Here is a 27,130-nt window from a genome sequence, read left to right as displayed (position 1 = left end):
TAGGAATTAGAGTTTGAGATTTAGAATTAATGTTTAAAGTTTAGTGTTTAGGGTATATGATTTAGGATGTAGGGTTTAGGATTTGAGTTTGAGGTTTAGAATTATGGGTTTTGAGAGTGGTATTTAGGGTTTATAATTTGGGGGTTTTAGATTTAAGGTAAAAGAAGATACTATTTTACTGTGACTTAAAAGATGTTTATTTATGAGTAATAAATTTTAATTAAATCTAAGTCATTTATTTATTTAAATTTAATAGCTATAAATTAATGTAAAACTTATTAATTTTACGGATTGTGTTCCGTGTATATATATTATGATTTTTCACCATTTTGTCACCCGCATTGAATATCAAATGGCACTATAGTTGCCTAAAGGTCCATAGGGAAGGTGTACACAGATAATACCTAATGTATGCACTATTTTATTTCAACACAATCTGATTAGTTTAATTCGAAGTTTATACTAAATTGATTATGTTTTTATTTCAGGTACCTTCCTTATATTGTTTATCAACAATGCAACTCTAACCAGAGGAAATTCAATCATGAACAATTTCAACTTTTTTATAAAACTAAATAATATTTCCCACTACATTACATAGTAACGTGTATTATTAAAGCTCGATTTATTGGCATCTAAATGATATGAATGTAAAACTCAGTCTGTTTACATTTAAATAATATGAATGATAGTTGATTGACTAAAAAACTCCTTTATGCCTCCATTGGATATGAGATTCAAACATTAATCTGCATCTTGAATTATTCTTATACCATTTTTTTAATTATTATTTGATTCATTGATCGATTAATCCAGATTGATTAATCCAGATCAAATGAGTTGGTGTTTATTACAGAATAATTTTTTTTATAAATCTCTCCGTTTATACTTAAGATTCAATTGAGATTTTCATAGAAATTTACATATTGCTTGACGATGGTAAGATTCGAACTTGACCTTATAAGTTCAAATTTCTAGATTCAATCCCTTGAAATTTAAATTCTAATCACTTGTACAAACATTTGTTAACAGTTTGAGATCTTGTTATAGACTTAATATTTTACTCGTAATAGAAAAACAACAACAACAACAACAAAACCCTATTCCCATATGCAATGGGGGTAAGGGGGAGGTATGGTAGTAGGCTGCCCCCAACGGCAGGTTGAGAGCAGCTTCCGCGGAAGACCTCCGGCAGTCAGAAAATTAAAAATAAAGATAAAATACAATGCATGTATAAATAAATAAATAAATACATACATAGTTGAACAGTCTTCATATGCAGTCTTCATATGCGCTTCTGTAATGGGAAGTAATCCCTGCAAATAAATCCCTGCGTAAAAATCTCTGCATATAGACAGAAACGTAAGACCCGGTTAAATTTAGAAGGAGGAAACATGAAGAGAATGATACACAGAAGTCATCGATAGCAAGCTACGAGAAGGAATAAAGTCAAATGGGTTAAAACCTAAACTAAGGCAACACTACTCCGCTACCCTAGTTCTAAGCCTTCATATAACCCAATGACAGAAACGTATAAAAAGTAGAAGTAATGGAAATTACTACAAAGGCATTAAAAAGAAGACAAAGATGCTACACACTATGGCTGTGACCCACACTACTCGACTACCCTGGTCTTAAGTCTCCATAATTTCCTATCAGAGACCATGTCCTCGGTAAGGGCTAAATCCTTCAAATCAGATCTCAAGCAGTCTACCCACTTCCTCCTTGGTCGTCATCTCCTTCTGGCACCGTCGACTGTAATCGCCTCTACCCTCCTGACCGCATCCGACGGTTGTTGCTTAAGTGTAACATCCTCCATGCCGGGTTAGTGATTAATTTGCAAAGTTTCAACATTTATTGATTTAAGTAAAATGATGGAAGAGTTCAATGACCTATTTGAGTTATTTGGTGTAGGATTGAATTATAAAGAAGGAGAATTAAGAGGGCAAAAGAGTAATTTAGTAAGTGAAATAATTAAATATTCCTTAGGGTGATTTTATAAATCACGTGGGCATTTGAGATAAACATTCCAGACTTTTCTCTTCTTCTCTTCCTTCTCCAACCGTGAAGCTTGCAAGCAAAGGTGAGTTGTGTTCTTTTGGATTAATTCTTATGAGTTAAGCATGGGTTTGGTTAATGAAGATTTAGGAAATATGATGGAGAGAAACAAGGATCCTAGAACTCAAAGAATTGTAAGTTAAGGGAGATTAAAGGTTGGGAGCCATTGAATGAAATCTTAGATTGAAGGTCATAATAAGAATTAGAAGCTGGATTTGACTTGTCATCAAGCTAATTAAGAAGTATGAGGTGATAGAATTAAAATTAGAACAAGTTGGAATTTGAGTAAGATTCTTAAATTCTATATGGATGATTAGTTTTTTTAGTTTTAGAGGTATTGAATGGATAATAATTAGTTTAAGTAAGTGTATGAAAGTTAAGAGTATTAAAGGGAGTGAAATATGAATGTTTGAGCTGAAATGAGATGATTTTCGAGCTCAAAATAGGATTTCTGGGCTAGGGGAATCGATACCCCCTCAACGAATATGAATTTCCAGAATGCTAGAGGGGAATCGATACCCCCAGGGGGGAACCGATTCCCCCATTTTTAAAAAAAAGAAAGACTAAACTATTAATTCCTTAAATTGGTAGGCTATTAAAGATTAATTTCAAGACATAGACATCTGATAATCCTCTTGAAAATTATGTTTATGTAGATACTGAGCCTACACGAGTTCTGGAACAATCTACAAGTAGGATCGATCGAGGAAAAGGCAAAGAAATATAAGTGAGTGCATAAGCATAGCATAATTATAGAAATATACTCAATTCTAGACTTGTGATAAGTCTAGATTTTATATCTTGGTACATGATCATATTCTGTATTATGAGACATGACATGAATTCATATAAAATGCATTATATGACATGAATATGCAGGAAAAGTTATGAGCTATGTGAAAAGGTAAGAATTTACATGTCTACGCGATATAGACTACGTGAAATGTAAAAGCCCATGTTATGTAGATGAGAACTATAGGTATAGTTGGCATGCCAAGGGTAGAGGGTCTACGCGGTCCTTCGGGACAAAATTCTACGCGGTCCTTCGGGATATATATATATTCTTTGGAACATGTGTGAACTCTGGTGAGACACATATGTGATCCCTAGCATATGTATATGATTCTTAAGGAATTCTATGTGGTCCTTATGGACATTATTATATGGCACTACGGTGCAATACTACGCGGCACTTCGGTGCATTTATACGAGCTGTGGTGACAACATAGTGCACAACCTCACAATACTCCGATACCTTAGGTTCTCAATATAATATCATGGGCCAATAAACTCATTAATACAAATTCATGAATGTTAAAGTAATATGCTTACAGGTAAGGATAATGGTGATGTAAACTACCTTGATTAAGTATAAGCTTTCATCTCATTTCATATCATTATGACATTTTCATTACATTGCCTTGTTATTATTATTACATTGCCTCACTAAGTCGATGACTTAGCGTGTGAGTGTTTCACACGTAGGATCCGAGAAAGTAGACGAGACAGGTGAAGCAGCTTGACAGCATTACTCCTGCAACCACCAGATCAGAAGCAACTTAATCAGTAGGTCATTTTATTATGTAAATGGCAGTTGGCATGTAATTAAAGGGTTAAGTTGTGTATGCTCTGAATATTTTGGTAAACTTATATTACAATATGTATATTATCGTATTTTCTTAATATAAGTTCAAATATTTTGCTATTATTGGTTAAGAGTTGTGTTTTAAAAGTCAATGTAGTATCTCTGACTCATACCCGGGTCGGGTACGGGTTGGGGGTGTTACATTTAATGGCATCAGAGCTATGGTTTAGCCGATTCTAGGCATGAACCAGAGTCTATAGAGTCTTTAAATGGAATACATGCCAACAAATAGTGAGAACTTCTGATCTGGTATAGTATGAGTATGCTGTTTTGCTAATAGAACAATGTGTTTATTCTTATTAGATGTCCGGACATAATAGCTCCCGAAGTGAAGCGGGAGAAGATAGGCATGCTGAAAGCAGTAATTCACCTGCCCTGGCCAGGCAAGGTGAAGAACAAGCATCTCAAGGAGTGCCTGTGCAAGATCAAGATACGTTCTTCAGAACGTTAGACGCTATTCTGACGCGTCTTCAACCTTCTGCTCCACTAACTCAAAGTATAAATGTAGTAAAAGAGTTGAGAGGTTTAGGAGCTCCCGAATTTAAGGGAGAAGTTGAGGAAGGTCCAGTGTCAGCGGATCTTTGGTTGAATGATTTGAAAATCATGTTAGATGGTCTCCACTGTTCCGAAGTGGAGAAATTAGATGGAGCTGTATCTTTATTGAGGGGTCAGGCGAGGATATGGTGGACGAACGTCACCATGAGGATGTCAACCGACCAGTTGACTTGGTCTTTGTTTTTAGAAGAATTTAAAAACAAGTATATTAGAGATCAGTTTATTCGACAAATGAAGCAGAAGTTTATGAATTTGAAGCAGATGAGTCGCTCTGTATATGAGTACGAATGTGAGTTTAATAAGCTGAGCAGGTTTGCAGTTGAGCTTGTGCCTACTGAAAAAGATGCTTGCGAATGGTTCGTGGAGGGCTTACGCCCTAGATTGAAAGAGATGTTGATAGTGTTGAATTTGTCCTCGTTCCAAGAGGTGATCAATCGCGTCAAGGCTCTTGAAAGAGCTCAGAATGAGAGATTCGGGGATTTTAGAGTTCAAACATCAAAGAGAACGGGTGCTTCTTCTAGCTCGGTACCATCAAAAAGGGGAAGAGACTCGGGATTTCGATCACAAGCTAGATCAGAATCAGTTGCATCGTCTGCTAGGGGAGCAAGTCAGGCAAGACCTAGACAGACGCAGTCAGTGGAATCTGGTGCTGGGAGATCTACTCCGAGTCAAGTGAAACAGTGTCAGCACTGTGGGAAAAACCATTATGGGGCTTGTCGGATGGCTGCTAGGACTTGTTTTCGATGCGGAGATGACGGACATTTTATCCGGGATTGTCCATTGATTGTTGGTGAGTCTGCACCATCTGGAAGAGTTGGTTCTTCCTCACAAAGAGGACGAGGAAGAGGCAGAGGAAGGAACCCGTCTGAATTCTCTGCTCAACCTGAAGTTCGATCAACCGCACGGGTGTACAATCTAAAGACAAGTGAAGACCGTGATGACCCTGATATTATAGCAGGTACTTTTCAGTTGTATGATAAATTAGTATTGGTACTGATTGATCCGGGTTCTAATTATTCTTATATTACAAGTAAGTTAGTAAAGGAGTTGAGGATTCCCTTAAAAGCTACGAGTAATGAGATTATAGTAACAACTCTGTTAGGCCATAGTGCCCGGGTGAATAAAGTCTGTAAGGGGTGTCCCATAAAGGTTCAGGGAATTGAATTCCCTGCTAATCTGATGGAATTACCCTTTGACGAGTTTGAAGTGATTCTGGGAATGGATTGGTTGTTCCGTTATTATGGAGATGTTAATTGCAGATTGAAAAAGGTAACCCTGAAAAGTCCAGGAGGAACAGAGATAAGTGTGAGCAGTGAAAAGTTTAATCCCTTAGCAAATGTAATGTCAGTAATGTCAGCTAAGAAGCTATTGCTACAGGGATGTCAAGAATTTATTGCAAATGTAATAGATTTAAGAGCTATAGAGAAAAGGGCTAAAGGAGATTCCAATTGTTCAAGAATTCCATGAAGTTTTCCCGGCTGAGTTGCCAGGATTACCTCCGGATAGAGAGGTAGAATTTCAAATTGAAGTAATGCCAGGAACCGCTCCTATTGCAATGACACCTTATCGGATGGCTCCGAAAGAATTGCAAGAGTTAAAGAATCAATTGCAAGAGTTGTTAGAAAAAGGATTTATTCGACCAAGTGTGTCACCTTGGGGAGCTCCGGTGTTATTTGTTAAGAAGAAGGATGGATCAATGCGTCTCTGTATTGATTATCAACAGCTTAATAAGGTGACCATCAAGAACAAGTATCCCCCTCCGCGCATTGATGACTTGTTTGATCAACTAAAAGGAGCTTCGGTATTTTCGAAGATCGATCTACGTTCGAGTTATTATCAATTGAAGATCCAGGAGAAAGATATTCCGAAGACGGCTTTCAGAACGAGATATGGTCATTATGAATTCATCGTAATGCCATTCGGAGTAACGAATGCACCTGCTGCTTTCATGGATCTCATGAACAGGATTTTTTAGCCCTATCTGGACCAGTTTGTTGTTGTCTTTATTGATGACATACTGGTTTACTCGAAGTTCATTGAAGAGCACAACACACATCTGAGGCTAGTTTTGCAAATTCTCAGGGATAAAAATCTCTATGCTAAATTGTCCAAATGTGAATTTTGGCTAAACGAAGTAATTTTCTTGGGGCATGTGATCTCGACAGTTGGGATTAGAGTAGACCCTCAGAAGGTTAAAGCTATAATGGATTGGGAAGTTCCTAAGAATGTGTCTGAAGTTCGGAGTTTTCTTGGACTTGCTGGTTACTATCGAAGATTCGTTAAGAATTTTTCGATGATTGTGCTGCCTCTAACAAAGCTAATGAGAAAGAATGTACCATTTGTTTGGCCTTCTGAATGTCAAGAAAGTTTCGAAGTTTTAAAGAGAATTCTGACGGAAACTCCGATATTGGTTCAACCGGAATCTGGCAAGAATTTTGTAGTATACAGTGACGCATCCCATAACGAGTTGGGGTGTGTATTAATGCAAGAAGGAAAGGTGGTAGCGTATGCATCGAGACAGTTGAAACCACATGAAATGAATTACCCCACTCATGATTTAGAAATGGCTGTTGTAGTATTCGCTCTCAGGATTTGGCGTCATTATCTTTATGGGGAGCGTTGTTACTTATATACGGATCATAAGAGCCTGAAGTACCTGATGACTCAAAAAGAATTGAATTTGAGGCAACGTAGATGGGTAGAGTTCTTAAAGGATTATGATGTGATAATTGACTATCATCCCGGAAAGGCTAATGTGGTAGCAGATGCTTTGAGTAGAAAGACGTTTGCAGCTTTACGAGCTATGGATGCAAGATTATCTTTATCAGGAGACGGTGGTCTTTATGCAGAATTAACCCTTAAACCAGCATGGTTGGAACGAATAGGAGAATTGCAAAGTAAAGATGAAATGTGTTTGAAAAGAATTGAACAAGTAAAGAATAAAGAGATTAAAGACTTTGAGATTAAGTCAAATGGAAATCTATATTGTAAAGGAAGAATTGTAATACCCGACAATGACGACTTGAAGAAAGAAATTTTATCAGAGGCTCATTGCAGTCCGTTAACGATGCACCCGGGTGGAACCAAGATTTATATGGATTTGAAGGATCGATTTTGGTGGTCAGGGATGAAACGAAGCATCACCGAATTTGTGTCTAAGTGTTTGATATGTCAACAAGTCAAAGCCGAGCATCAAGTTCCATCAGGATTATTGTAACCGCTTTTCATTCCTCAATGGAAATGGGAAAATGTTACGATGGATTTTGTTTCGGGGTTACCCGTGACTCCGAACAAAAGAGAATCAATATGGGTAATTATTGATCGATTAACTAAGTCAGCGCATTTCCTTCCGGTTAGAACGGATTTCTCTATGGAAAAGTATGCAGAGCTGTATATTAGAGAAGTTATTAGATTGCATGGAGTACCTGTTTCTATAGTCTCTGATCGAGACCCTCGATTCACTTCTAGATTCTGGAAATCTTTGCATGGAGCGTTGGGGACTCGTTTAAACTTTAGTACGGCTTTTCATCCTCAGACTGATGGGCAATCAGAGAGAACTATTCAGATATTGGAAGATATGTTGAGAGCATGCGTAATGGAATTTAAAGGATCATGGGAAAAGTATTTACCGCTGGCAGAGTTCGCTTACAACAATAGTTATCAGTCTAGTATAAAGATGGCCCCATATGAAGCATTATATGGAAGAAAATGTCGTACTCCATTAAATTGGTATGAACTCAAAGACCGAAGTGTTCTTGGTCCGGATTTAATTCAAGATGTAGAACAGAAAGTTCGAGAAATTCAGCATAACCTCAAAATGGCCTCTGATCGGCAAAAGTCCTATTCTGATCTTAAAAGAAAGGAGATTGAATTTGAAGTTGGGGATAAAGTGTTTTTAAAGGTATCTCCATGGAAGAATGTGTTGAGGTTTGGTCGGAAAGGAAAGTTAAGTCCCCGGTTTATTAGACCATATGAGATTATAAAAAGGGTGGGACCCGTAGCATACCAATTGACTTTACCACCAGAAATGGAAAAGATTCACAATGTATTCCATGTCTCAATGCTTCGAAGATATCGATCGGATCCCTCCCATATCGTAAATCCAGAAGAGATTGAGGTATAACCGGATATGACTTATGAGGAAGAACCGATTCAAATTTTAGCTCATGAGGTTAAGCAATTGAGGAATAAGACTATTCCATTAGTTAAAGTTTTATGGAAGAATCACAAAGTAGAGGAAACAACATGAGAGCGTGAGGAGGATATGAGGAATCAGTATCCCCATCTCTTTTCTTATTGAAAATTCGAGGACGAATTTTCTTAAGTGAGGGAGATTTGTAACATCCTCCATGCCAGGTTAGTGATTAATTTGCAAAGTTTCAACATTTGGTGATTTAAGTAAAATGATGGAAGAGTTCAATGACCTATTTGAGTTATTTGGTGTAGGATTGAATTATAAAGAAGGAGAATTAAGAGGGCAAAAGAGTAATTTAGTAAGTGAAATAATTAAATATTCCTTAGGGTGATTTTATAAATAGCGTGGGCATTTGACATAAACATTCCAGACTTTTCTCTTCTTCTCTTCCTTCTCCAACCGTGAAGCTTGCAAGCAAAGGTGAGTTGTGTTCTTTTGGATTAATTCTTATGAGTTAAGCATGTGTTTGGTTAATGAAGATTTAGGAAATATGATGGAGAGAAACAAGGATCCTGAACTCAAAGAATTGTAAGTTAAGGGAGATTAAAGGTTGGGAGCCATTGAATGAAATCTTAGATTAAAGGTCATAATAAGAATTAGAAGCTGGATTTGACTTGTCATCAAGCTAATTAAGAAGTATGAGGTGATAGAATTAAAATTAGAACAAGTTGGAATTTGAGTAAGATTCTTAAATTCTATATGGATGATTAGTTTTTTTAGTTTTAGAGGTATTGAATGGATAATAATTAGTTTAAGTAAGTGTATGAAAGTTAAGAGTATTAAAGGGAGTGAAATATGAATGTTTGAGCTGAAATGAGATGATTTTCGAGCTCAAAATAGGATTTCTGGGCTAGGGGAATCGATACCCCCTCAACGAATATGAATTTCCAGAATGCTAGAGGGGAATCGATACCCCCAGGGGGGAACCGATTCCCCCATATAAAAAAAAGAAAGACTAAACTATTAATTCCTTAAATTGGTAGGCTATTAAAGATTAATTTCAAGACATAGACATCTGATAATCCTCTTGAAAATTATGTTTATGTAGATACTGAGCCTACACGAGTTCTGGAACAATCTACAAGTAGGATCGATCGAGGAAAAGGCAAAGAAATATAAGTGAGTGCATATGCATAGCATAATTATAGAAATATACTCAATTCTAGACTTGTGATAAGTCTAGATTTTATATCTTGGTACATGATCATATTCTGTATTATGAGACATGACATGAATTCATATAAAATGCATTATATGACATGAATATGCAGGAAAAGTTATGAGCTATGTGAAAAGGTAAGAATTTACATGTCTACGCGATATAGACTACGTGAAATGTAAAAGCCCATGTTATGTAGATGAGAACTATAGGTATAGTTGGCATGCCAAGGGTAGAGGGTCTACGCGGTCCTTCGGGACAAAATTCTACGCGGTCATTCGGGATATATATATATTCTTTGGAACATGTGTGAACTCTGGTGAGACACATATGTGATCCCTAGCATATGTATATGATTCTTAAGGAATTCTATGTGGTCCTTATGGACATTATTATATGGCACTACGGTGCAATTCTACGCGGCACTTCGGTGCATTTATACGAGCTGTGGTGACAACATAGTGCACAATCTCACAATACTCCGATACCTTAGGTTCTCAATATAATATCATGGGCCAATAAACTCATTAATACAAATTCATGAATGTTAAAGTAATATGCTTACAGGTAAGGATAATGGTGATGTAAACTACCTTGATTAAGTATAAGTTTTCATCTCATTTCATATCATTATGACATTTTCATTACATTGCCTTGTTATTATTATTACATTGCCTCACTAAGTCGATGACTTAGCGTGTGAGTGTTTCACACGTAGGATCCGAGAAAGTAGACGAGACAGGTGAAGCAGCTTGACAGCATTACTCCTGCAACCACCATATCAGAAGCAACTTAATCAGTAGGTCATTTTGTTATGTAAATGGCAGTTGGCATGTAATTAAAGGGTTAAGTTGTGTATGCTCTGAATATTTTGGTAAACTTATATTACAATATGTATATTATCGTATTTTCTTAATATAAGTTCAAATATTTTGCTATTATTGGTTAAGAGTTGTGTTTTAAAAGTCAATGTAGTATCTCTGACTCATACCCGGGTCGGGTACGGGTTGGGGGTGTTACATTAAGGATATGCCTAAACCACCTTAGTCTTCCCTCCCTCAATTTTTCGGATACGGGCACCACCCACAAGGACATCCTAATTGCAGAGTTTGGTGTCATGTCCCACAGAGTCCTACCACATGCCCATCAAAGCATTCTCATTTATACGGCCTCCATCCTCCTTACATGATCATTCTTGATTGCCCAACATTCTGATCCATACAGCAGCGCTGGTCTAATTGCCATTCTATAAAAGTTTCCTTTAAGTTTTAGAGGCACCTTCTTGTCATACAAAACTCCAGTAGAAGCCCTTCACTTTAGCCATCCCGCCTTTATACGGTGTGTAACGTCAACATCTACACCTCCATCTTTATGTATTATAGACCCTAGGTACTTGAAACAATCCTTTGAGGGGAGAACGTGTCCTTCTAAGCATACTTCTACATCTTCATCGTTTTGGTTCCCACTGAAGTTTGAACATAAATACTCTGTCTTTTCAATATTGATCCTTAGACCTTTTTCTTCCAAAGCAGTCTTCCAGGTCGCCAGTCTACTATTCAACTCAGTTTTTGTTTCAGCAACTAGGACAATGTCGTCAGCGAAAAGCATACACCATGGAACACCGTCTGGTGTCGCACAATAGATGTCATCCATAATCAAGGAGAAGATGTAAGGGCTAAGAGATGACCCCTGGTGGAGTCCGATTTCCACCGGGAATGCCTCGGTGTCGCCAATTGTAGTCCTGACGTATGTAGTAGATCTACAATACATATCACGAATCGCTCGTATATAAGCAGTTGGGATCTGTCTTGTTTCCAAGGTCTTCCAGATCGTATCGCGGGGAACGCTATCATACGCCTTCTCAAGGTCAATGAACGCCACGTGAAGATCTTTATTTTTTTCCCTATATTTCTCCATAAGCCGTCGAAGTAGATGAATCGCCTCCGTAGTAGACATGCCGGGCATAAAGCCAAATTGGTTTTCCGAAACCCTAGTGACCTGTCTCAACCTAGCATCTATCACCCTTTCCCATAGCTTCATGGTATGATTGAGTATTTTAATCCTTCTGTAGTTACCACAACATTGGAGATCTCCTTTATTCTTATAGATTGGTATCACCGTAGACTCTCTCCACTCCTCTGGCATCTTGGCAGTCTCTAAAATAATATTAAAGATGATGGTCAACCACTTAACTCCCTCTTCTCCTAGGGGCAACCACATAGTGATAGGAATTTGATCTGGACCGATAACTTTGTCCCTCTCCATCTTTCTAAGAGCCATTTTGACTTCCTCAATCCCAATCCTACTTGTAGGGCAGTCATTGGTCGTAGTATGATGGTCGACTGACCCATCAACGATATTATCTCTACAGGGAGAGGCACCGGCATTATATAAGCCAAAGAAGTAACTACCCCAAACCCTCTTAATATCATGATCTTTCACTAAAAGAACACCATTGTTGTCCTTAATAAACCTAATGCTACCTAGATCATTTTTCTTATTCTCCCTGGATTTTGCAAGCCTGAAGATGTCGTTTTGTCCTTCCTTGGTGTCTAATCTTTTGTACATTTCCTCATATGCCTTATCCTTTGCTTTAGCCACTATTTTCTTGGCTTCTCGCTTTGCCTCCTTGTATCATTGTCTAGCTCTCGATCTTTCTTCGTCGTCATTGCATTGTAGAAGCTCCTTGAAGCAAGTTTGCTTTGTCTTCACCTTTGTTTGGACTTCGTCGTTCCACCACCACGATTCTTTATGTTCTTTGACCTTCCATGTTGATAACCCAAGGGTATTTTTGCCCACCTCTCTGATGGAATTTGCCATATTTTTCCATAACATATCTGTATTATTTGAGTTTGTAGTACCAAAACATGTATGAGACAAAACCTTGCTCCTAAAGTCATTAGTTGTTGCTCCATGTAAGTTATTCTAAAGGATCCTAGGTTTACCAAGTTTAGCCCTCCTATGAGTGCTCCGCCCGTGGCGTACGCGGAACACCAATACCAACAAATTGTGTTGTGATGCACAAGCCTCTTCAGGGAACACCTTACAGTCAATGCAAGCCCATCGATCCCATTTTCGAATCAGGATGTAGTCGATTTGGGTACAATGTCCCCCGCTATGGAACGTAATCAAGTTCACATCTCTCTTGTTAAATGATGTCTATAATTAGATTGGAGAGGACTATATTATAAAAAATTCTCGATTACTTTATTAAATAAATATTAAATTTTAACATCTCACAATAATTATATGATGAAACAAGCAAATAAAAGAACATATCACAGGTGTTGTATTCCATAAGTTTAGATACATTATGATTATGGGATAAGAAAGAATAAATAAAAGAAAAGTCAATGGTCACATCCTGGAAATTTCAAAGCAATTGTTGGTAGGAACAATTTTTATTGGGTTGACTTGGATGGTGCAGGGTACCTTCCATCTCCATTATTCGGATTTAGTTGGGAGAATTATTTTATATTAAGGTATTTAGTAATTAAACTAATAATTTTGATTTGTTTTAATATTTAAATTTTTAATTTTTTTAAAATCATACTTAAAATTTTGTTAATTTTATTTTAGTATTCGTCATTAAAAATTTAACGCGTTTAATATCTAAAATATTGATTTTAATTCGTTTTAATGCCTAAACTTTTAATTTTTTTAAAATTTAACATTAAATTTTGAATGAGATATTAAAATAAAGTAAAAAATAAAATTTTTAACTAGGTATATTAAAATGAAACAAAAACTAAAATTTATGTATGATTTAAAAAAAAACTAAAAATTTAAATAAAAAACGGATAGTTTAGATATTAAACAAAATCAAGCGGCATTAATTAGTTTCAAAAGGTTTTATTTATTTTAATCGATGTGCTTGATTAGAATAACTAAAAATGAGAGAAAATAATTATTTTTGTTTTATTAATTGCTTGATAGAATTAAAAATTAAAAGAAAAATATTATATTTTAAAAATATCTTTGATCCATTCACTGGGATGATTTAGATGAAAATCATCATCCTTTTATTTTTCTTACCCCGCCTTCAATTCTTTTCTCTACAATTAAAAACCAGTTGATATAATAAAAGAACAAATTAAGTTAAAAAAATCATCTTATAATAGGTAGATGTGATCTTTTTTAAAAGAAAATCCTCTCCCTGTAACTTCCCGGCGGCGGGTCTTACTTAACTGCCACTCCAACGACTTACGATTCAATTGAAGGCAGAAAAATATATATAAATTCAAAATCACGTTCATGAACGGGAACAAAATGAAGTTCCAAAATAGTTTTATTTTTATTTTAAATAATTTGCAATTCTCGTGGAAGTTCAAGATCTGATCTGCGGTTTTCGGTCTTCATTTTTAGTCTTTTTTTCACAAAGTATATCTCTAACAACAGTGATTGCCAAGCAAAAGAGATGGAGCTCAAACCTGGTTTATCAGCTTTGGTGACCGGCGGAGCTGCCGGAATCGGTAAAATTTTCGGAAAAAATATCCTTTTTTTCAGTATCACATTTGTATTAGTATTTATTATAGAATCATTAAACTTGATTCGATGTGATTGATTGTAAAAGCAGATCGTATGAAGTTATTCGATCGACTGTAATTGAATTTTTTTGTTGCAGGTAAAGCTTTGAGCTTAGCTTTGGCGGAGAAAGGAGTATTCGTGACGATCGTAGATTTCTCTGAAGAGAAAGGAAAGGAGGCTGTTTCTTTAGTTCAGAAAGAGAATTCCAGATTCCATGAAAATTTGGAGTTTCCTTCTGCTATTTTTGTCAAATGCAACGTCACTAATCCAAGTAAATTCGATCTCATCTTTGTTTATGACCTGTTCGATCATTTTCTCCGAAGTATTCATATTATGTACATATATGAATATACACTCGATTTTTCACTTGAGAATTATGCAAGTAAATTCTATTTGATCCCTTTAGCACCTGCTAAATGATTTATTTTCTAAGCATCTCTGTATCCGCCGTATATTTGAATATAGGCTTATTCGGCTTTCGACTTTGGTAAATAGGAGATGTAACTTCATTGTTCGAAAAGCACGTGGCAACATATGGAGGATTGGATATTTGTATCAACAGCGCCGGCATTAGTAACCCAGTACCATTTCACAAGGATAAAACTGATGGAACTAAGACATGGAGGCACACCATTAATATCAACCTCGTTGCACTTATTGATTGTACTCGCCATGCAGTAATGATTCCACTTTACTTTTTTCTGCAATTTTGCTTTTATGAAAGTCCAAATTTTCTGTAAAGGATTGATTGTTTAAGAGTGTTTTTTTTTCTTCAACAGATTAGAACTATGAAAACTCTGAAAAAGTCAGGGGTGATAATCAATTTAGGATCCTTTGCTGGCCTTATCCCATCCGACTTGATCCCCATCTACTCTAGCTCAAAAGGTTTGCAGTTATTATTGCCTCTATGATACTCTGTATTCATTGATTTTCACTCAATATTCATAATTTCGGTTGAGTTTTATTTCTAAAGTTTTTAGCTCTGTTTGATATAAAATCAAAATGTTAAAGATAGTTGGGCTACGATTTATCATTTTCCTAGTAAAATCTGGATTTGGTTATTTGTGTTTTTTTATTGAAATTTTTAAACACTATTTAAATATGAAAAAGAAAAAGAAGATGCTCCATCAGACTCGAAAGCTACGCAAATTTGACTTGCTCAATAGCTTCAGTTTGAATTGATAATATGATCAAACTGAATTTGAACTTTTTTTCAGCTGAACACAATGTCTTGTTTACATCCTTAGTTGTCATCTTTTTGTTTAAACGAAAAATGTCATGTTCTCTCAGATTATTTGCAGAGGTTAGTGTGATTCTAGCAGTTAATGCATTTATGTAATTTGACAAATTGTTTGAAATATTTGTTTTCCAGGAGGTGTTGTCATGTTTACTAGATCACTGGCTGGTTACAAACGCCAAGGAATACGTGCCAATGTTCTTTGCCCTGATGTAGATCTCTAGTTATTTTTGAAGAATTTGGATGTTCTTAATTAGCATATGTTTCTCTTATATAATTTGCCTTTGAACATGGATGTAGGTTGTTCGAACAGAGATGGGAGAAAAATTGGACCCCAAATCTGTTTCTCTAATGGGGGGCTTTGTGCCAATGGAAATGGTGGTGAAAGGTATATATGCCAAGGATTTTGCTAACTATTATCTCAAAATAAATTTGTTTAAGAGCCAGGCTTTAGGAAAAAAAAGTAATTTGCAACTTTGATCTATTTGATTTTGTCTTACTTGGTTCGGCCCTTGAAAACCTCTTCTTCAGAAGATGTCTTTAATCTGTGATGTACAATATATTTATATAATTTGATTTTATATAGATTTTAATACAATCCTAAATAAAAAATAGAGATTTTGCAAGTCAAATCACTTCTGGTAACTTTCTATCCACTTCTTCATATTTCTAGGTGCTTTTGAGCTTATCACTGATGAGAGCAAAGCTGGTGCTTGCCTATGGGTTTCAAACCACAAAGGCTTGGAGTATTGGCCCAATCCAACTGAAGAATCAAAATACACTGCGAGTTACTCCTCAAGGAGCAACAAAATCTCGTTCCAAGCTCCTTTAAGTTCCCAGCTTCCTCAGAATTTCAAGAAACTGTAAGTAAAATGTCATAACTGTTTCATCTTTTAGTATTTTATGTACAATTGTTTGAGTTTTGGTGTATTAAAAGTATACAGTTCACCATCATAAACATAGCTTGAATTCTTGTATGGTTGCTGAAAGCTACAATATTTCTTTTTTACTTTGTTTAGCATCCATATTTCATATCTCGATTAGTTTTATCTATCCCTGACATTAATAAGATACTTCAAAGATATTATTTTTAAAAAAATAAAAAATATTAAGCATACTCGTACCGGATATACCCCAATCAATAATACTCACCCTGAATCTGAATAATGAAGTTGATTGGTTTAACAAAGATACTGACCAGTGCCTTTTTGCTCTTGTTCAGTGTTGTGCATAGCTTTAGTCACCATTTTCGTGATGCAACCCATGTAATTAGTGCACCATTGCGACTACCTCTTGAATCAGACCAAGTTGTTCTGAAGGTCATTTATGCTGGTGTAAACGCTGGTGATGTAAGTTCTTTTATATTTATTACTTTTCATTTATGATTCATTTGATTTTCCATTTTCTTTAATTAAATTCTTCTCTGCACTCAACTTTTGATATCTTCTATTCCGACCATAAGAATCTTCGTATAATTATAGAAAATTTATGCTTTCCTTGACGTATAAATTATATACAATGTAATACTTGTGTATTCTTGAATAACATGTTGCAAACAGGTGAATTATAGCGCGGGCCGGTATTTTCAAGGAAACAAGAAAGACATCAGCTCCCTTCTTCCAGCCGATGCTGGGTTTGAGGTGCAGAAATAAAATATTAAAACTAAATACCATCAGGGATGACATCGATTCGGACATTTGCTTGGATATCGACATCCATTTCGAATTCACTATGAATTATAGTATCTGAATTTGGAGAAAATGGATTTGTATCAGCAATTACCGAAATCACATTATATTGTCATCCCTACTGAAAATGTGGTAATATAATATAATTCAGTTAAGTTGATATCTTCTGGCTACGGTTAAATTTTGCCGTTACAGGCAGTGGGAATAGTTGCTGCTGTCGGAGATTCTGTAAGAAATCTGAAAGTTGGAACTCCTGCTGCAATCATGGGTTTTGGATGTTATGCTGAGTTCATGAAGGTATAACATCAAGTTTATTTATTACATGTGTAAAGTTATTGTTTCTTCATCTAATTCAGTCTTTTGTTCCAATATTTATATTGTTAAATAATCATTGGATATTGAAACTAAGCCTAGGTCTCTTCAAAGCACATACTTCCCATTCCAAGGCCTGATCCAGAGGTTGTTGCTTTGCTTACTTCAGGATTAACAGCATCAATCGCTTTGGAAAAGGTACATTTTGTTGCAATTTTTTTCTTTATTTAGATATGTAAACTTTTGCATTCTCAACTCTTTCGCTAACCAGCTTTTTTATGGCAATATTTTCCTTTGTTTTTTGTAGCTATCTATTCAGTCTTTCTTGTGTATGCGTGTCTGAATCATTTTCGATCTCTATTTTTCATCTTATAGGTTGGACAGATGAAATCTGGACAAGTTGTCCTTGTAACAGCTGCTGCTGGAGGGACTGGGCAATTTGCAGTCCAGGTTTGTGTTAAACTGAGTTAATAACTTGGAATAAGAATATTACATGAAAAAACAATAATTACAATAAACAATATGAGAATAATAAAATAACAAAAATGTGGCATTAATACACATAAGTGTCAATTTTTACATAATCATAAACTATTAAAACACAATATCTTTAAAAAAATATTGAACATGCTCGTTATATATAAATCTTACTAAGATTCAGTTCCTATTCCATGGTTATCTTAATATTGTACCTATTGAATTATATGGTATTTAATTTATTTTCCAAAACATCTTCAAATATTTAGTAATTTATACGGCTATCATGTTTTGCATCTTCAAAGGTATATTTAAGGCTATTTAATGATTGTATGTATTTGTTTCATGGCTTCAACAAGATTTTGCTCCCTGAATGTGTCTGTTTTATATACTTTTATCTCCTTTTAATCAGAACGTCATTTGCAGCTTGCAAAACTAGAAGGAAATAAAGTTGTTGCGACTTGTGGAGGAAAAGAAAAGGCAACGCTTTTGAAAGAATTGGGGGTCGATCGAGTCATAGACTATAAAACAGAAGACGTCAAAACTGTATGTATCTGAAATTCTTATTTTCAATTGTTCCTCTTTTTCTCGCACACCTATATCGGAAATACACTCGTATCCACCGCTCACAACTGAGTTTGAGTAACATAAATCAATTTAGAGTAACATAAATCAGTGGCCATTATTTTATCATCATACATGCCATGCCCCATCTTCTGAGATTGATATCACCACAATGAGAACAACTATGATCTTGAGTGCCGTCAGGTTAAAAGGCTTTGTAATACCGCCATGTGATAATTTCTGCATTCGGTCGGTTTCATGGAAGGAATGTCTGACTTTGTAGACTTCCAGGCTCTCAAGGAGTTTCCTAAAGGAGTCGACATTGTCTATGAATGTGTTGGAGGGAACATGTTTGATTTATGCCTTAATGCTTTGGCTATCCGAGGACGACTCGTTGTGATAGGAATGATCTCTCAGGTTGGTTGTTTTATATATATATACGCAAGTACGAGGATACTAGTCATTCTTCATATTCGCAACTTTTATAGCTTCTGATGTTGCGCTTCTCATTTACAGTATCAAGGGAAGAATGGATGGATGCCATTAAATTACCCTGGACTTGTTGAGAAGCTTTTGGCCAAAAGCCAAACTGTGGTATGTCGTGGCTCTTCACTTTTCTTCAAGAATCCATATTTGATACTCGTGTTTAACACATTTCTGGACATTTGTGATCACGGATTCTATGGTTTCGATTCTACCGTATATTATTTTATCTTCTTTGCACTTGGCATTGGAAATCTTGTGGCTTGTACCAAAAATGCTTTTGTTTTCAGGCGGGCTTTGTCATGACACACTATAGCTATTTATGCAAAGAGCACCTAATTAGACTATCTCAGCTTTACTCTTCAGGAAAGCTTAAGGTAATACATATATCCCCATTTTATGTTTGATATATAACTACAAACGAATCTCGTTTGTGACGAACCGCAGCTTCCAACTTAGAACAATGCTAAACCGAAGCGTTAGTTTTTTTTCTCCCCTTCTTAACATGCTGTTATTCAATATTGTAACAGATAGTATTAGACCCGAAAAGATTTTCAGGTTTGGATTCAGTTGCAGATGCTGTTGAGTATTTGCATTCAGGAAAAAGTTCCGGCAAGGTGAGCACAAGTTCTTGATAAAATGAAAGCATTCAAGCAAACTGAACTGGGCGTCTAATGTGTTTTACATTACTATCAATTTCTCCAGGTTGTCATTTGCATTGATCCAAGCTTTGAACATCAAATGGCTAAGTTATGAATCGAAGCTGACGAGATCATCGTTCATCCCTTCCTGGTAAAGTGTTAAACTATTTTCGACTCGTATAGGAAATATACTCGTACAAGGATGGGAGAATTAAGCTCACAGAGAATGGTTACTTGGTTTGAATAAAGAACCACAAGATGGCATCTTGTGTTGTTGGGTTTTTTTTTTTTTGGTATTGTATCTGTAACCCCCTAGACCCGGCCTATGCATTTCAACTAAGTCTAGTGGATCACATTATGATTATTAAAGACATTTTCCGAAACCGTTATTTCATCAATATAAAATCCGATATTTTAAAATAAGGTCCATGTCACCAAAATAAAGTCAACTTGCAAAATAAAAACATTACAATCTGATTTACTTCAAGAGATATGTTGATCCTCCAATTTCAATTAAATATTATTTTGAAAATCGGGTTGTTACAATTCTCCCCCTCTACAAGAAATTTCGTCATCGAAATTTACCTTATGAGAATAGTTGAGGAAACTGAGTCTCCATTGACTCCAATGTCTCCCAAGTAGCTTCTGAGGGGCCTCGATTACTCCACTGAACTTTGACCATTGGAATTCGCCTATTCCGAAGAATTCGTTCATCTCTCTCTAAGATCTGAATGGGCTCCTCTTCATATGACAAATCAGGTCTCAGCTCTACTTCTTCAACCTGAATAATGTGACCTGGATCTGGACGGTATCTCCTCAACATTGATACATGAAATACATCATGAATACGACTTAGCTCAGAAGGCAACTCAAGCTGATATGCAATAGGTCCTACCCTCTTCAAGATACGAAATGGTCAAATAAATCTTGGACTCAATTTACCCTTACACCCGAATCTCAATACTTTCTTCCAGGGTGAAACTTTCAAAAAGACCTGATCTCCCACTTCAAACTGTATATCCTTCCTTCTTTGATCTGCATAAGATTTCTGCCTATCAAATGCCTCTTTCAGACGGTCACGGATTAATCTGACTGTGTCCTCCGTCTCTCGCACTAACTCAAGTCCCAACGTTTTCCTATCACGCAACTCAGTCCAACAGATCGGAGTGCGACATTTACGCCCATAGAGCGCTTCATAGGGTGCCATACGAATGCTGGTCTGATAACTGTTATTGTAAGCAAATTCAGCCAACGGCAAAAAGTTCTCCCAACTACCATGAAAATCGATTACGCAACCCCGCAACATATCCTCCAGAATCTGAATTACTCTCTCAGATTGACCATCAGTTTGTGGATGAAAGGATGTACTATAATCCAATCTTGTTCCCAAAGCCGTATGTAACGCCTTCCAAAATCTCGAAGTAAATCTCGGATCTCGATCAGAAATAATAAACAATGGAACACCATGCAATCTGACAATCTCTGAAATATACAATCTTGCCAGCTTATCCAAAGTATAATTTACTCGCACAGGAATGAAGTGAGCTGACTTTGTAAGTCTGTCAACAATCACCCAAACTGAATCTTTTTTCGAAGGAGTCATAGGCAAGCCAGTAACAAAATCCATAGTAATACGCTCCCATTTCCATTCAGGAATCTTGATAGGCTGTAACAAACCTGATGGATGTTGATGTTCTGCCTTAACTTGCTGACAAGTCAAACACCTAGCCACAAAGTCAGATATGTCTTTCTTCATACCAATCCAATAATACATCTCTCTCAAATTCCGGTACATCTTATCTCCTCCGGGGTGCATAGCATATGGACTACTATGAGCCTCAGTAAGGATAGTCTGCCTCAACTCAGCATCATCAGGCACACAATATCTACCTTTAAAGCATAAAACTTCATCCTGATCAATTGCGTAATCTGAGTTTGTCCCCTGCTCTACTTGCTCAAAGATGGAAAGCAAGGAGCTATCAAGGGGCTGCTTAGCTTTGATCTCATCAACCAAGGTCGGCTTAACTTGCAATTCTGCTAACAAAGTGCCATCGTCATATAAATTCATCTTGGCCATTAAAGACCTCAACTCCGATACCGTCTTTCGACTCAAAGCATCTGCTATAATGTTAGCTTTACCAGGGTGGTAATCAATCACGCAATCATAATCCTTTAGAAGCTCTAACCAGCGACGCTGTCTCAAATTAAGTTCCTTCTGGGTCAGAAGATACTTTAAGCTCTTATGATCTGTGAAAATGTAACACTTCTCTCCATAAAGATAGTGTCTCCAAATCTTCAAGGCAAAAATTACTGCTGCCAACTCTAAATCGTGAGTAGGATAGTTACTCTCATGCGGCCGTAGCTGACGGGATGCATAAGCCACCACCTTACTTTCCTGCATTAAAACACAACCAAGTCCTGAATGTGAAGCATCACTATACACTGTAAAATCCTTCCCGGACTCTGGTTGAATCAACACCGGTGCTTGAGTCAAAACCGCCTTTAATTTCTCAAATCTCTCCTGTTGTGCCTCGCCCCAGTCAAACAGCATATTCTTCCTTAACAACTTTGTCAAAGGAGAAGCAATGATCGAGAAGCCCTCAACAAAATGTCGATAATAACCAGCCAAGCCCAAGAAACTACGGATTTCAGATACGTTCTTAGGTCGTTTCCAATTCATAATAGCCTCTATCTTGCTGGGATCAACCTGAACACCTCGCGCAGAAATAATATGCCCCAGAAATGACACTTCTTGAAGCCAAAACTCACACTTGCTTAGTTTGGCATATAGACGATGCTCTCTCAAAGTCCGCAGAACGATCTTCAAATACTCGTCATGCTCAGCCTCAGTACGAGAATAGATCAGAATATCATCAATGAAGACCACCATAAATTGATCCAAATATGGTCGGAACACCCGATTCATCAAATCCATGAAAGCTGCAGGAGCGTTCGTCAAACCAAAAGGCATCACTAAAAATTCATAATGACCATATCTAGTGCGAATGGCCGTTTTTGCAACATCAGATCCTTTAACTTTCAATTGATAATACCCCGAACGAAGATCAATCTTAGAGAATACAGTAGCTCCTCGCAATTGATCAAATAAGTCATCAATCCTGGGTAATGGGTATTTATTCTTGACCGTCATCTTGTACAATTTCCGATAGTCAATACATAATCTTAGCGACCCATCCTTCTTTTTCACGAATAGAACTGGAGCTCCCCATGGTGAAGTACTATGTCGGATAAATCCTCGATCGAATAATTCTTGCAATTGGACTTTCAACTCCTTAAGTTCCTTTGGAGCCATACGATAAGGTGCCATAGAAATAGGTGAAGATCCCGGATAAGTCTCAATCTCGAACCCTACCTCTCTATCAGGAGGTAACCCAGGTAACTCCTCCGGAAAAACATCAGGAAACTCGCTAACTGTACGAATCTCCTCGACCGTGGACAATGCACCTTTGGTGTTCAAAATACAAGCAATGAAGGTCTCATATCCCTTCCGGATCATATGATCAATTTCCATCGCTGAAACTATATTGGAGAGATAACCACGTCGTTCACCAATTAACACAACAGTCCGACCATCTGAAGTCTTCAGAGTAGCCCGCTTGTGTTTATTCAACCAATCCATTTCAAGAATTAGATCGAACTCCCCTAAAGGAAGTTCCATAAGATCAGCGAGAAAAATTTCTCTCTGAACCTCGAGAGGACAACGGCGGTATACTTTATTCACTAATACCGCTTGTCCTACTGGACTGGTAACTGTAACAGTATTTTCAGTGTTCTCGATCGGAATCTGAAGGTTTCGAGATACTGAGCTTGATATATAGGAGTGAGTGGAGCCATTGTCCAATAATGCAAAGTATGGGGTAGAATAAATAGTAAATGTACCTGCAATAACCTCAGGCTCATCTCTGTCATCACGACGTCTAGTTGCATAAACTAAAACTGGCTGTCTAGCCTCAAAAGCTATTGGCCCTCTATTTTGCTGAGGTCGGGCTCTACTGTCTGTCCTGGACGCTGATCCTCGAGTCTTTCCTTGACTACGATCTCTAATTGGGGTCTGTACTGTAGTCTGCGAACGCACAGGAGTTTGGGTAGTGGTCTGCTCAAACGAAACTAACTGAGGACAATCCCTCCGATAATGACCACTAGATCCACATTGATAGCAAAGACCCATCTTCTTACGACACTCTCCTGAGTGCTGTTTACCACAATACTCACAAAAGGCCCCATTATAATACGACGAGGAACCGCATCGACTGACAGCTAAAGGTGAGGATGCTGCAGGCCTGAAACGTGTATTGCTTCTCTGAGGGGCTGAAGTACGAGTCCTCTTCTCGGACTGTGCTGATGACTCCATCGGGCCTGAAAATTTCTTAGATCGATCTTGATCAACACGCTCTCTACCAGAAGCTAAAACCTCCACCTCTTCCGCATCTTTGGCTCTGCCCATCAGCACATCAAATATCTCATTCTGATGGGTTACAACTTGCCTACGCAGCTCGTATCTGAGTCCAATGGCAAATTTACGACATCGATCTCTCTCCGTAGGTACCATACTGAATCCATACTTCAGCAACTTCAGGAACTCGATCTCATATTCAGAAACAGTCATGTCTCCCTGAACCAGGTCTTGAAACTGTTGTCGTCTCTGAGCTAAGTAGCGCTCTCCCAGAAAACGGCTCCGAAAGCGATCCTTAAAGAAATTCCAGGTCAAACGATCGGTAGGAATACTACTGGTCACTGACTCCCACCAAGTGTAGGCATTGCCATCTAACATCGCCACATCACCCTGATATCTCTTAGTTGAGTCCAAACCCAACTGATCCATGCGTCTCTCTGTATCCTGGAGCCAATCCTCAGCTTCAGTAGGAGCTTCACCTATCTGTCCCCCAAAAGTTCTAACTCCATTGGCAATCAAAGTCTGCGAAATAGGAACCTCAGATACAACACCAGTAGCTCTGACTGCTCCCTGTATTAACTGTAGAAATTGTCTACCAAATTCTCATCCAAAGCCACTCCGGTAGACTCTGACTCAATATCGGTCGCTCTTATTATCGGTGTAGTCATGCCAATACCAACGACAGGAGGCAGATCCGTTGGGGTCGTAGGAGCATGATCACCTATCGGAGGTGGGGGATCTACCCGTATCTCATCGATCGGATCTGCGAATCTAACCACTCGACCTCGTCCACGGCTAGTTCGACGACCACGTCTAGCACTCATTTTGATGGATCTCAAGTTTACTACAGAAGATAAAACTTAGGGTTAGATAAGCACTTGGAGTCTCAAACATAGTTAAAATCTTAATAACTTTGTGACATGGCCTTAGTAACTCGTTTTGTAAAATATTTCAAAACCGTATTTTCAATGTGGACTCATACACAGTCCGAGGGTTAAAAACCAAAAGCTCTGATACCAATAAATGTAACCCCCTAGACCCGGCCTATGCGTTTCGACTAAGTCTAGTGGATCACATTATGATTATTAAATACATTTTCCGAAACCGTTATTTCATCAATATAAAATCCGATATTTTAAAATAAGGTCCATGTCACCAAAATAAAGTCAACTTGCAAAATAAAAACATTACAATCTGATTTACTTCAAGAGATATGTTGATCCTCCAATTTCAATTAAATATTATTTTGAAAATCGGGTTGTTACAGTATCAGATAAATTCTGAGAAAAAATGCACTGCTGTATGTTATTTGGAACCGAAAGTTGTATAGGATAGCAACAGATAGAAAAACAAAACAAATGAATCGGAACCGAACCAGATACTACTGTTATTTGGTTACAAGTTCCATGTTTTTAAAGAACATACAACAGAGTTGAATTGCTTGATGTAATTCCCTTTCTCAACGGAAATTCAAAATCCTATACAACATGGGCATTCATCAGAATATACACTTACCTTCTTCACAAAATATCTTCCAAAAGTTTCTGCCTTTTCCATCATAAAATCTTTTTGAGTGGCCACTAGCATCACCAAGGTGCATTAGCCGCTTCTTCAAACAATGCCTCAAGGTCATCAACATTCTCTTGCTCAAATGATCCTCTCTCTGTCAAGTCTACTGAGCGTCTTGGTTACTTCCGCAAGCTTTGCTTCCAGTTTATACTTCTTGTTTGCATTGGCTTGTTCGAGTTTAGCTTCTTTGTACCTCCTTGACTTCATCAAGATGTTCATCAATCGGTCCAACCGAGCACGTAGAAATCCAACTTTCATGCCTAGCCCCTCAAACGATTTCAACGTTTTGTCCCAAGTAAGAAAACTGTCGTGGGAAATTGTAATCTTGGCAGCTCTAATGGCATTGGCGATATTTATCGTTTCGGCAATGAATCCGGCAACCAGTTTACAGTTAAGTCCCTCAATGAGGATATTCGTGAAGGGATGACTCCTGATTACTACAAAGCTCATGGTACTTCATTTGCAGGTGCTTGGAAAACTCAGAATCTATGATTAAACCATTAACAACAATGTTAAAATCCTCGAAACTCTTCACTTCTTCAAAACTAACAATGGATTCCGAGAGCCTGACTCCATCCGACACTTCAGAACCGAGATCCACCCTTTTGTTTTCAAATTGATCCGCTGTCAGTTCAAGGTTAGAACTGTTGTGGGGTTTAGGGTCATTTCTATTTTATGTGTTCCCTACAGATATCATGCTTTCGCACATCTTGTGTTCTTTCCCTGCAATCATCAAAAGAATACCTTTAGATTCTGAATTTGCAATTGATAATAATCTTAAAATCCATGTTTTCGTAACATGTTCGTGCATTATCGAAGATGAAAACAACTCACCTGGGTCGACTTGTTGAGCGGAAGATTCTAACTTTAGAAGGCCAAGAGCAACATCAACTTCATCTGAACCTTTTTTTCTCGCAATATAAACCTAAATAATGCAGAGAAAGTTTCATCCGGCACACGACCGAAACATATTCGGACCATAAAAAGAAGGGTATGGTCATCCAAATATATGCAACAACTCGGTGTTCATTAACACGGAAAAAGCAAAGAATTACCTTAAATCTGGAGGGTTTGACTAAATGAAAAATACAGATATCTCCTTCCAATAATTTATGAGCGATGGAGAACCCTCTCCATTCACCACAAAGTCCAACCTTTTCCGCTAAATATTTAACTTCAAACTCTTCTCCTTCTTCATCTTCCAATACCATGATTCGATCTTCATTCAGCAAATGATTCGAGCAGAAGTGCTTCGGAAGACCCTGTCATTGCCAAAGATAAACATCTTCCGCTCGGTAAGCCAGTAAGTCTAATTATGAAAAAAAATGATGACGAAAAACGATTTATACCAGCCAGAATCCTCCAGAAACGTGAGAGGAAGCATGTATTTGATCAAGCTAGGGAACTCGAATGATAGATTAGCTTGAATTTGCAATGCTAGTCACATAACAGCGGATTTGAGGTCAGTTTTTTCATACAATCCATCATATGTAGCTCTCTTTCGTTTATTACTAAAAGGGAAACAATAGTATCATAAAACAAGGTAGCAATGTCTAATTGTTCCCAAGACAAAAAGAAAGAAATGTTTGAGCTACATTAACCCACC

At 37.2% G+C, this 27,130-nt stretch overlaps 2 protein-coding genes and 1 long non-coding RNA gene across 3 annotated transcripts in view; 2 read left to right on the top strand and 1 right to left on the bottom strand.

The window, feature by feature from the left end:
- The window catches only part of LOC120178584 (probable quinone oxidoreductase), a 28,165-nt gene extending 8,317 nt beyond the window's left edge, over positions 1 to 19,848 (top strand). The window contains exon 18 of the mRNA XM_039184400.1: positions 19,606 to 19,848. Coding sequence (XP_039040331.1) covers positions 19,606 to 19,656 — 51 coding nt within the window. The 3' untranslated portion in view covers positions 19,657 to 19,848. The remainder of the gene's footprint in view (positions 1 to 19,605) is intronic.
- Positions 7,806 to 25,508, bottom strand: LOC120178593. The gene is made up of 3 exons (XR_005521529.1): positions 25,307 to 25,508; positions 23,850 to 23,860; positions 7,806 to 7,815 (listed from the first exon to the last, which is right to left on the bottom strand). It is a non-coding gene; the product is annotated as an uncharacterized LOC120178593 (long non-coding RNA).
- On the top strand, positions 13,928 to 19,578 carry LOC120178586 (probable quinone oxidoreductase). The gene is made up of 17 exons (XM_039184403.1): positions 13,928 to 14,084; positions 14,237 to 14,410; positions 14,635 to 14,816; positions 14,919 to 15,024; positions 15,512 to 15,588; positions 15,677 to 15,764; positions 16,050 to 16,239; positions 16,599 to 16,725; positions 16,936 to 17,016; positions 17,260 to 17,361; positions 17,479 to 17,574; positions 17,752 to 17,826; positions 18,280 to 18,399; positions 18,709 to 18,834; positions 18,934 to 19,011; positions 19,191 to 19,277; positions 19,431 to 19,578. The coding sequence occupies exons 1-17, from the start codon at positions 14,030 to 14,032 to the stop codon at positions 19,533 to 19,535; spliced, it is 1,869 nt and encodes a 622-aa protein (XP_039040334.1). The 5' UTR covers positions 13,928 to 14,029; the 3' UTR covers positions 19,536 to 19,578.
- Positions 25,509 to 27,130: the final 1,622 nt, after the last annotated feature.

The sequence above is a fragment of the Hibiscus syriacus genome, unplaced genomic scaffold (assembly GCF_006381635.1).
Source record: "Hibiscus syriacus cultivar Baekdansim isolate YM2019G1 unplaced genomic scaffold, ASM638163v2 tig00112354_pilon, whole genome shotgun sequence".
In the NCBI taxonomy this organism is placed as follows: Eukaryota; Viridiplantae; Streptophyta; class Magnoliopsida; order Malvales; family Malvaceae; genus Hibiscus; species Hibiscus syriacus.
This window is presented reverse-complemented; position numbering and strand designations above follow the sequence as displayed.